This window comes from Protomyctophum parallelum, assembly GCF_964188405.1.
Source record: "Protomyctophum parallelum genome assembly, chromosome: 12".
NCBI classification, from domain to species: Eukaryota; Metazoa; Chordata; class Actinopteri; order Myctophiformes; family Myctophidae; genus Protomyctophum; species Protomyctophum parallelum.
The window spans coordinates 34,445,567-34,457,834 of record NC_139712.1 but is presented as its reverse complement, the minus strand read 5'-3'; the positions used below and the strand labels follow the sequence as shown (position 1 = coordinate 34,457,834).

Here is a 12,268-nt window from a genome sequence, read left to right as displayed (position 1 = left end):
GGGGGGGGGGGGGGGAGTTTAATAAATGAATGAATCAAATAAATCAAAATGAAGTAACTATAGTCTGGATGGAGTGACTTGTCCAGTGTTGGTCACTGGGGTTTGATCAACGTCAGAGGAAAGCCAGAAAAAAACCCAGAGTCAGACAGCCAGGGGAGGACATCTTGGCAAGATGAGAGGGAGGGACGGGAGGGAAAGTAAGGATGGGACGATAACTCTTTTATTATCGTTTAGCGATCAAACTACTCGCAATAATCATATTGCAGGAATTTAAATGGGAAATTGACCTCTGTCATAGGCAGTGATACATTTGCTTTTCCAAGCGACACACTTAAACGCATTGTAGGGGTTCAAGTGGTAAACAAAAGTAATATTTTTTTAGTTTTATTATCGCAATAATTATTATTATTATCATAATTTTTTTGGCCACATAAAACGTGACATGAACTTTTTCTATTGTCCCATCCTTAGAGGGAAGGCGAGGGGTGGAGTGAAGATGCCAAATCTGGGGATGTGCGACAGTGTAGAAATCCTTTAGAAACCATAATGCAGACTGTCTGCTTAGTGATGTGTCTCTCTGCTGCATGGTTATTGTGGCCTGCATTCATTCATCTGTGCTGTTTATAAAAAACACATTAAAGCCCCACTGTGTCATAAATTACCTAAATATTATAAAACAGTGTTAATAATGGTGGATTATCCAAAACGCTTTACATACAGTAGATTGTGCATTACATCCACCCATTCACACCTTGGATACAGCATTTCGTCAGCCTTTATATCAACAGGTCAGTGGAATAATCAGTGAACAAACTGGGATTTAATCAAACAAACCACACCATAGGTAAAGGCCTTTATTGCCATCCTGTCAGTTGTCTCAGCAAGAGGACACCATAATAACAAAATCTGACCACTTAACACGGCAGCTGGCTAAGTGGTCAAATGGGTCAGATGAGTATGTTTATTTCAATGATCAGAGTATACTGGAACATGAACGATGCAAGACACATTCAACAGTAAGTCTACAATTACAATAACCCTGAGTACATTCCAGTGTCAAATGTACAATAATACAGTGCATCCCAGATGCTTTTGTTGTGTCAACACTAGTGACATCACAGTTAGGTTTGACCAGCCCTAGCAATGCTCAAGTAACAGTTATAACTGAAGATGTACTGAAAGTGGTTATTATTGTTAAAATAAGTGTTAAATAGCCGAGTGCTTTTCCAGCTCTTTAGTAAAACAGAAAATGTATTTTTCAGGTCGGTTTATATGGTAGCATTGATTCCCCTGCCTGTGCCTGCCTATGTTCCCAACCTCCTCTCTGTTTTAGTTCCTCAGAGAGAGGAGTGGGAGATCTGCAGTCGATGGGTCTCTCCGTCACCTCAGGTCTGTAAAGGCCAGGTGCGTTTCATCTTACCTGCCACTCTCTCGTCCGTCTCCCTGTTCCCGTCATCCGAGTAGCGGGCGAAGTCCAGAGAGTCCAGGGTACTGATGCTGCCCGTTCGGTCTGAACACACACACACACACACACACACACACACACACACACACACACACACACACACACACACACACACACACACACACACACACACACACACACACACACACACACACACACACACACACACACACACACACACACACACACACACACACACACACACACACACACACACACACACACACACACACACACACACAGAGAGAGACAGTGGTTAGCCTCGGATCCAAATTCCTACCACAGACAGTCTGAGCCAGACGGATCCTTTGGACTCTAGTAGTTCACAAAAAAACAAAAACAAAAAAACATCCATGTCAAGGACCCCCAAATTAATTATGTATTTGGCCACAGTCCCCTATATTTTCCCTATATTTTCCCTATATTTTGTACTCGGTACGTGCATAGTACATACTAGATTTGTTTTGTTATCAAAATATTCAAAATGTCTCTATGTATCTACAAGCTCACCATGGGCAGTGTTGCGATGTGTTGTGAGCTTGAACATTTTCAAGTAGCCAATGTACTGTATATACAGTACAATTTACAATTTAGGCATTTAGCAGACGCTCTTGATCCAGAGTGACTAAACTTAGAATGTAACAGTGGAGTATCAGTAGGGTTAAAGTGGTTAAACTGATTGTGATGCTATAATTAACTATAGCATCTGGGTTTCCCCGTACCCCATTTTGAGAACCTCTCATCTAACAGCTACAAGACAACTTGAGTCTACACGCAAAATTCACATGCTGGCTCTGGCATTATGGGCAATTGGGCATGCACGTCACCACTTTTACGAAAGATGATGCGAGACAACAAAGATTGTTTCCACTAGACCACAACTCCTGATGATGATGTGTCAGGTACTGTAGGTGCCAGCCAGTAGGATTAAAAGATATATTATGAATAGAAACATTTCTGTCCTTTTAGGCTTCGAAAAAAACATTGCACAGAGCAGACTGTAGAATACTAGATCTGGTAAGATAAGTAGATATTATATTTCATTCCGCTATGTTTTGGAAAAGGTTTTACATAAACATTTTTGCAACTTGCAACTAGGCAATTATGTAATAATTGTGTCAGGCCTAGTGACACTGACAATGAAAAATGAATAGCGCAGCAGCAGCAACAACAACAACAAAAAACTGAACATGCATTTAGCACACCTGTGCTTCTATTTCACTTAGCTAAGCTAACCTTTAGCAAGCTAACGGTGTTAGTTTTCCGACATGGGTTTCCCTTGCAATGCTAATGTGTTTGTTCTCCACAGTCAACATGCAGACGGGACAGGTGAAGCCAAGGTCGGGCTAAAACAACTGATCTACAAGCTCACGTCACGACAATACGATTTCTGGAGGTGGAAAATCAGGCACAACTTGTACACAGTAGGCCATTTAGCCCCAAGCAAGCCTAGTAAGCATTGATTAGCTGCTTTGTGGGGGGTTAGTGGTTGAGGTGGGTTAGGTCCAAATTAATGAAAATATCTAACTCAAGAATAAATAAATCAATGACTGTTCAATCATATCACTTATTATTGGCCGAGCCAAAGCTTATAAATGTTTTCTATTATTATGATTCTATTATTATGATTCTCAACGATTGGCACAAGAGGGACGTTGATGGCCATCTTTCATGTGAACTTTCTAATTGTGTGTGTGTGTGGTTTAATGTTTAATTTGCATGACCTCATCATAACCTTGCAAAATGCACACACACACCCTCTGTGAGAATGTTTGTTCACTGGCCCTGTGTGTGTGCGTGCGTGTGTGCGTGTGTGTCAGAGTCTCAGGGATTTAAAAGCAGGTATTGCTATGTGGATGACATTTCAGGGCTGTGCCCCTGGCGTGTATTGTCCTCAGTGGGACAGTTCTGACATTTCAGACTGTCAGTCACTACCCTAATGCATCCCAGCTGGGCACACGCATACACACACATGCACAACTGTGTCTAGACGGAGGATCAGGGTATCAGGAGAGAGAACTGCATTTTATGTTAATTAAAGAGCTAAAGAGACATGGAAACCCCTATTACTGAACAAGCGCTCTACAGCAATGATTACTCACAAAATACAGAGACAAGCGATAGACTCCTGACCTGTGGGCCAGATGGCTCAGCAAGGTACTTGTTTTTTGTTATAAGAACAGATTAATTAAACACACACACTGCAATGTTACCCCCAGAATACGGATGCCAGTGTTCAACTAGGACTTTTACTAAGAATCCAACCTTTGGTGTAAATGTACACACAGAGAAATGCAACGCACAGTCGCACACGCCCATAACAATAAATCAAAAATGACACCATTCACCATCATAGCTTACAATAACAGCAGCATTGCATTGTCCTATCAACTGCTTTATTTACATAAATAAGCACAAACAGAAGCATGTGTATCTTTTAAATTACTGTAACTAAGCCATAACAAAAGCTTTATCAGTGAATAATGTCATTTATTTGTGATGTATCCTCGTGAACTTGTTCATGTATACTTCAACATTGACCTATGACCTAATGCAGAATACAAATATCAAATATAGACAGACAGTCACATAAATGAACTAGTCAGTGTGGTCAGCCTTTGGATGGCAGACTAGCCTGTCAAACATTATGATTTGATTTTGAGCCTCAGGAATGATCAATCGATAATGGTGACCCATCCTTTATACAAAGTAAATAGGTTAGCAGTTAAACATTTAACATCTGTGTAAATAATACACCTATCTAAATAACGTACTTAGCATCTGCAGTGTGGACATTGGAAAAGTAAACAACATGCATTTATATCATATTAATAGAATGTGTGAACAAGCAACCAACAACATCTCTATAGCATAACTAGTGTCTATTTAAAAAGACAACATACAAGGTCAGAGTGCTAGGTGGTGAGATGGAGTCAGTGACCTAAAAGATGATGTTACACTTAATGTGTGTGTGTGTATACAGTAGTCTACACTAGGCTCACACAAAACACACGTTGAACCACTGAAACCGGCCTCCCTCTAGACTTACAGTTCTAAACTGGACTGGCTGTGTTACATCTGTACTTGGACCATTGTTCCCCCCCCCCCATCTATCGAATAGCCCCCCAAAAAAGAAGAAAATAAATAAGATCACAACGTGTCACAACAACATCGGCTATTTTTGGCTAATATTCCCTCTGCTCAGAATATGGATGCTCAGGTTCAAGTGGTGCTAAGTTTGGTGCCGTCTTCCTCAGGTTTGACAAGTCACTTATGTTAGTTGCAACAGAGAATTGATCTGCTATTTGTGGGCTAATGTTACCCCCAGAATACAGATGTGAGGGTTCAAGTACGACTTTTACTAAGAATTCAACCTTTCGTGTGTAAATGTACACAGACACACAAATATCCTTACATGTAGGCTTGAAGCGCACACGCACGCACGCACACAGATATGAACAGGCAGGTAGGCAGTATAGGCACCTGGCCAGACTCTGAGCTTAATGGATACCAGCCAGTATTTTCCCACAATGTCATTAATCGCCCTGCTCCCACTGAACTGTACCGCACCTGAGTGATTGTGTGTGTGTGTGTGTGTGTGTGTGTGTGTGTGTGTGTGTGTGTGTGTGTGTGTGTGTGTGTGTGTGTGTGTGTGTGTGTGTGTGTGTGTTCGTGTTCGTTCAGGAGAGGGAGATACAAGGACTGAGAGTTGAGAAAAGAGAGAGAGAGAGAGAGAGAGTGATAGTATACTATACAGTGGTAGGTAGCTACTTGCTCAGCAGTGCGTTTTATGTGTGGCTGATGACTGCATGAAGTTAGCCACTGTGTGACAGTCAGGTCAAGTGGTTTTGTAACAGGAATGAACAGAAAACCAACTTACGACCTCAAACAGTCTTGGATGGAATTTGTGGACTGTGGTAGCTTAGGTTTGTTTGTTATACTGTACATGCCAATGGCTATAGGTTTTAGTTGTCATGAGGATAAAATAAAAATAATTTGAATAATACAGTTGGATCAGGTCACTCACAGCCAGGTGGGCTGTAGATGGAGAACAATTGTTCCTCCAAGGACGAGGAAACAAACATCATAACCAAGAAGAGTGAGCGACGATCACCATCCTCATTCAAGGATGAGTAGCGCATCACATGAGCCTAACTAGACCGACTACCACGTGGGGAGAAAGAGCCATTCATGCTAGCTAAATGCTACACACGTCTGCTAATTAGCAGGCTGACGTGACAGAGGACTGCTTCAATGTGACACAGTAGTGCCAAGAGCAGCAGCTGCAGGCATGATACAGAGGAAGAAGACCTTGCAACAACACAGTAGGGCTCTGCGCCACCAAAGACATTCCTTCAACGTCAGAAGTGTTCATTTTGTGTGATTAATATTATTCACATTAATTTAAACAGGTGTTCAAGTTTGTGAATATTTTGATCGCTTTATTCATCACACCCCCCGGTGTACCTTTACTCCATTTTTCATTGTCAGTTACTAACTAATTGAGTACTACTCTGCACTAACTTGATAAAATTGTAAAACCTGCTATGATACCAGTATACAGCACATCCCCCCAATCCATCAGGCTCACAGAAGAACAATATAGTCAGAAGGGGCGTTAATTACAGTTATGAGTCTGTATATCAAAAGATATGGCACCAATTCAGTTGGTGCAGGCCAGGGCTTGAACTAAGTTCAGCCCTGGCTGTCATTGTGCAATGAAAGAAAACTGATATCACACTCAGAAATGTCATTATTTATAATAACCCACAGAGATGAAGAACCAACAGTACAACATTAGGGGTCTCTGTTTGCTTGTTCATGTGGATGGCTGCATCGCTACAATGTGCAAACTGTAGAGAATTAACTTAAAAAACGAATATCTCTAAAATGTCTTGCACTCTCTCTCTCTAGGAGACGGAGTACATAAACATAATATAATGATGCGACACCTGCAGAGCTAGTTCAGACAGACCACACAAGGCAGTGCTCCAAACCCAGATCAGGTGACCAGTCAGACACATGCACTCTTCAGTCTTCACCTGGTCGACGACAGAGTACAGCATCTTGCAATGGGTCTGGTCCACAAGATTCGATACACCACCAAGATACCCATGTACTAGCCCTGTAAACATGACTCTCGTATTCATACGAGAGTCATGACGCAACTTCACCCTGGTTTTTGCAGACGCTACATTTACAAATAATTAAAATATATAAACATTCGCATTTCAAATATAAAGTACTCACAAAGTGTCCCACGGGTGTTAGTTAGTAGCAGCGCCAGCGATTAGAATTTCTGCATCCCGCGTTGTTTAATAAAAAGCATTTTTATCCGAGGTGTTATTTTGCCATTGGCTTTCAACTACGCGCCCCTATCGGTCGGGAGGAGGGTGGCACTCGGTGTGTTCGATATAGGTACGCTGACCGCCCTGCCAATACAGACTAATAGGCGAGTGCGCTCCCGGTGTGCAACTGTGGATTTCCCAAACGAACCCCGTTTGAAAAAAGTAGCCGGAGAGCTCGGACAAAAATGCTTTTTATTAAAGAACGCGGGACGCAGCAATTCTAATCGCTCGCGCTGCTACTAACTAACACCCGTGGGACACTTTGTGAGTACTTTATATTTGAAATCTGAATGTTTATATATACGGAAATCTTGTAAATGCAGCGACTGCAAAAAACAGGGCAAAGTTACTGCATGACTGTCATGATAATTATCATGGCAGTCATGTTCCAGGGCTACCCATGTACCTACTTCCTTAATGTTAACGAAGTCCACACCCACAACACCAGAGGGAGTGCAGCGAACCATGTACAACCCAGTTTCGGCACAAACAAGGGACTAAATTATTTTCGCTCCTATGCCACCAAAATGTGGAAAGCCCTACCAACAGTCATTAAGACATGTGAATCCCTTGACTCCTTCAAAAGCGCTCTCAAAGGGCACCTACGGATGGCTGCAATTCGAAACTGGCCCCCGTAAAAGTCTGAATCCCCCCTCACTGTATATGTTTCTTTTCCCTTTTTACCTCCTTTATGATGAATTCCTGTTCTGTTCTTTGACTATATAGAAGTGTCTATTTGTACGTCTCTAAATGTTTTGATGGATTGAACAAGGTGGACCCTCTTGTAAACAAGTGTAATGCTTAATTGGGTTGTCCACTCACAGTTAACAGTCTTTGTATTGAGTTTGTGCTTGAAATGTACTGTAATTCTGCAAACTGTTAATAAATATTTAAATCAATCAATGATCATTCCTTGCTGCTCCTCCTCACTGCAGCTCGCTGTGCTGCAATGCCTCTTTGCCTCTCTGCTGTCCGCATGCTTCCCAATGAAGTATTACAATCCCACCGTCTCCCCAGCATCCAACTGTAAGATCAGTCTTAATTCATTCCCTGTACTTATCCCTGTGCATCTGTATTCTGTATATCAATTAATTACACATTGTTCATGCTTACAGGGAATTAATAGAGACAGAGCCCCCTGATGCCAAACTATGCTTCAATTCAGTTCATGCTCAATACAAATATTTAACCTATCCTGCAGCCGTGTCTGTCCTTGTCAACAGGACCACTCTGCATCACATGTCTTGGCATTCTGATGACAGTTAAAGATCACTCCAGACCACATGGGACCACCTTGTTTATATGAATATGAATCTAGAGAGAAACAAAAGTAGAGAGACAGGCCCTTGATCCAAGTCCCTCCCTTCATTTCCTTTCGTGATTAAGGAAGTATAATAACCTAATAATAATGTATCACTTTGTCTATTAAAACAATGTTTTAATTCTCTCAAACATTCTCTCTGACTAGAAAATGATACACCTTTTGACAAAAATATTGGTCAAAACATCAGTGATTGTGAGCTAGGAAACATGGGGCTCTGCATCGGACCCCAGAACCTGACATGACTCGGGCTCTAGAATCGGGTCACAACACCCTTTTTTCTACTTGCCAATGACGTCTATGTTTCTACAGCAACGTTGAGTTCTGTCTGTCATGTGTGATCAGGTAAGCACATCCTTGATTTGGTTCAGTTTTATCTGTCAAGATTTAGAGTCACAGCAAAAACAATGTATCAAAATTGTAAAAGAAAAATGGGATACAAAAACAGAGCTTGAATTCATAACTGTGATGTTGCAGCAAGACAAGGGATAGGCCTGGAATCTGGATATTCAATTCAGCAGGAAGACAGTGTTTATGCTGACAGACAATAGATATAGTGGGTCTGTGACTGGCTGCCATCTGCTAGGCTAGTGTGAGCCCAAGGCCCAATGGCCTTGGCCTGCTGCCTGCCACACCCCACTCTTAAGGCTACACAACAATGCCTCCAGGGAGGGCTCCCAGTGTCCTCTGGGTGGGGGACACTACATCCGATTGCCGTCCTCTGGGGGCCACCAACTCCAATTCCTGCATCCTCTGAACTGCAGGGTCTTCTAGGTCTAGGTATAAAATGTGACCCAATACTGTCATCCCACAGTTACAAACACCAGCCTCAGGAAGATGGCCTAAATTGATAAAGTCACAGCCTACACTTTAACTTTCCTGCCCTTGGATCTCATGTGTTGTCGTTAAATAAATACAACAGGTGTGTAACAGGTGCAGTATGACTGAAATCCTTCCTACAGCACATGCAATGTACCAAACCAGTTGATCAAGGGATATATTGGGTATTATATTTAGTCAATGAGCTGCTTTTACATCATTTAAGCCAAGGACAGTCACTGCAACGTTGGTGCTGTGTTCCTCATGTTTGACAAGTCACTCATGTTACTTGCAGCATGGGTGTGAAATGTGAATGGCATGGCTAAAGCCGCTAAACACATTTCTGTACCAATTCTCAGATATTATCAGCCACTGGAATACTGTGGTGGTGTTTGCCTGCACCTGCAGAAACACACTAGCTGCCCTCTCTCACTGTATTTTGTATTTGTTTTGTTAGACGGGGATGTTTGTGGGCTAGCAGAACAAACAGTGAAAACACCAAAATAGAATACAGCGAGAGGGCAGTGTGTTTCAGTTTCTGCAGGTAAACCCCACCACACTACTCCATTGGCTGATAACTGCTGGTGTAGTAAGTAGAGGGAACAATGGGTACAACTACAAATGTACCGTTTTGTTATATAAACACAGGGAAAGGTTACAGCACATACTATTTCTTTAAACTGCATGGGTGAGTTTAAATAATTAGCCACATGTATTAGCATTATTGACTAAATGCTGGTAAACTGTTAACAAACAGCCACCAGCCAAACGCTAGTTATTTGAAGGTGGCATGGTAAATTAGTTAACAGTAAACAGGCAGCTTTGGCAGGTAGCTGGTGAATCATTCAAGAGTACTTTTCTATTTGAAAGGGCCTCCTTTGTTTATGTGCAGAATGAATGCAAGTGGGCTGGAATCAGTCAGCCAGGTACCATGCGTGTAATGTTTGAATTAAGGAATTAAGAGACAGATTATAGACTAGCCTATAAAGCCCTAGCTGTGCTGAAGCTGGCTATGTGTGGCTTGCCTTGAGCTGTCACCATGGCTACGATTTGCATTGCATCTCAGTGGTCTGCTAGACTGAGCCAGTGTGGGCCTCAGGGTAAAATTTCATGCATTACACTAGTACAGACACCCTTGCACAGACCATCAATAACCCCTGGTCTGTATCACACACACACACACACACACACACACACACACACACACACACACACACACACACACACACACCTGTGCAACTCTCTGGGGTTACACTTGTATAGCTGATGAATACGCCTGCAATAAAAAGCAATAAAACAAGCCTGCAATAAAAAGCAATAAAACAACCATCCATCATTGTTTTGAATGTTGTCATTTGTTATTAGATTATAAATAAATATATACCACTGTTTGTCCACGTAGAGTCCGGGGACCACCACCAGGTGGATCCGCACATATTAACCCCGAGTTCCAGGTCCATTTGATTGCATTTGTTTGTCAGAGTTAAATTAATAGAGTAGACCACAGACCACATACAAATGGCATCAAATGGGGCCGGGTACTGGCCCTATTACAAATCAAACTGGGCAGTGTTCCTTTATTTAAAAATGCTGAAAATCACTGGATTACACTAGCCCAAATTTTAGACTCTTGTAGAAAAAAATCGATTCTGACATTTGATTGAAAATGTCAGAATCAATAAATACATCTAAATACGTCTAAATGTTGGGCTAGGATTACAGCATCTGAAATATTTACATTTACATGCAGTTTAAAATATAGTATCCTACCGAGGTAGAAAACTAAATATACAGGATAAGATCCATATAGGATTAAAGCTGGTTGTTTTCCGTTTCATCAAAGAGACAGTAAGTGAATGTGGGCCAATCTTGCATATTAGATTATTGGGTGTCTGTCAGCCAAAAGAGCTGACCCAGGCCACAACAATGTTGCCTGCCTTGGGTTGCGGGCCACAGAGCAGACCTGACGGATGAGCAGGTGCAGCAGCAGCAGCCAGCAGGCTGTCATCACCATGGCACTGATGGCAGTGCCAGTGACACGACTTGGTGATCTAAGATCTGCTGCATCCGAGTTCATAATGATGATGATAATAATAATAAAGCACACTAAAAAGCACATTTCAGCACCACCAATAAAGCTCAAGTCAAGCCCAGTACTCACGCAGTAGTCCACCGGGGCCCAGCCCCGCCAGCCCCTGCTCCTTGGAGGCTGGCGGAGTGCCGCTCTGTCGCTCGAAGTTGCCCGGGTTGGAGAAGTAATCCCGGAGCCTGGGCAGATCTCTGCCCGCCTCCAGCAGCTCGGTGTGGAACTCCAGGGCGGTCAGGATGTACTGGTCCCGCAGCAGCTGAGCGGCGATAACGTCCGCCGGTACCCGGGGGACAGTCTCTCCTGCTGCCGCCTCGGAAGAGGGAGAGACCCGGGTGCCGGCGGACGACAACACCGACATGCCCGGCTCACAGCCGCTGGGGCTGGTCCGGCTGCTGCCACCGCTACCGGGCATTAGCAGCAGCGCAGTCGGCGGCTCTGCCGCGGCGGCGTCCTCCGCGGACTGGGAGGAGAGAAACGGGTTCCCCGGAGGAAGAGGCTGCTGCGGCGGCCGCCCCGGAGCACCGTCGCCGCCGTCCCTCTCATTCGTGTCAAGCGCCTCTCCACCAGGCCGCCGCTCAGCCTCCTCTTCCTCCGAGTCGCTGAGATTAAACGGGTTGACGTTACCCGCCGCCATTGTTTTCTCTCCGTCTTGCCAGTTTCCACCGTATGATATTTTTTGTTTTAGCAACGCAGCAGGCTAGTAGTAGGCTAAAACCCGAACCCCGTCTATGGTCTTCCTGAATCCTGAAAGGATTCTAGAACAACTCAAGTGGAGAGACTGGCGGTCGATTTCCCTCTGTGGGTTGGAGATCTGGTCTGGGTTTACAGCGGATACAGAAACGGTGCGAGCACTGTAGTGCACGTGCAGATTACCGGATACAGTAGGCGGGCTCTAGACCGGATCACACGTTAGTTCACAATGGGAACCATGGGCTTTCCACAGGTACTGGTGACGTTAGATTACTTAGAGCATGGGACAAGTCCGTGATGTCACAATTGTAATATAATACTTTACTCAAGAGATAAGAAAATAAATTAAAGTGTCAACGCAATTTTGTATTCATTTATTATTATTATTATTATTTTGCAAGCCGACAAAAATATAGTATATGGTAACCATATACTATATTATGGTTGCTGGACGGACCATTTGATCCAACACGTTTATGATAGATAAAATACAACAATGAAATTGATAAATGAACACAATCAACAAAATTGTGTAA

The 12,268-nt window shown here is 43.1% G+C and overlaps 1 protein-coding gene across 6 annotated transcripts in view; it reads right to left on the bottom strand.

The window, feature by feature from the left end:
- relch (RAB11 binding and LisH domain, coiled-coil and HEAT repeat containing) overlaps positions 1-11,761 on the bottom strand; it is a 75,091-nt gene extending 63,330 nt beyond the window's left edge. For all 6 annotated transcript variants that reach the window (XM_083778757.1, XM_083778758.1, XM_083778761.1 and 3 more), the window contains exons 1-2: positions 11,115-11,761; positions 1,421-1,510 (exon numbers count right to left, since the gene is read on the bottom strand). In XM_083778757.1, the coding sequence (XP_083634883.1) occupies positions 1,421-1,510; positions 11,115-11,676 (652 nt within the window). In that variant the 5' untranslated portion in view covers positions 11,677-11,761. The remainder of the gene's footprint in view (positions 1-1,420; positions 1,511-11,114) is intronic.
- Positions 11,762-12,268: the final 507 nt, after the last annotated feature.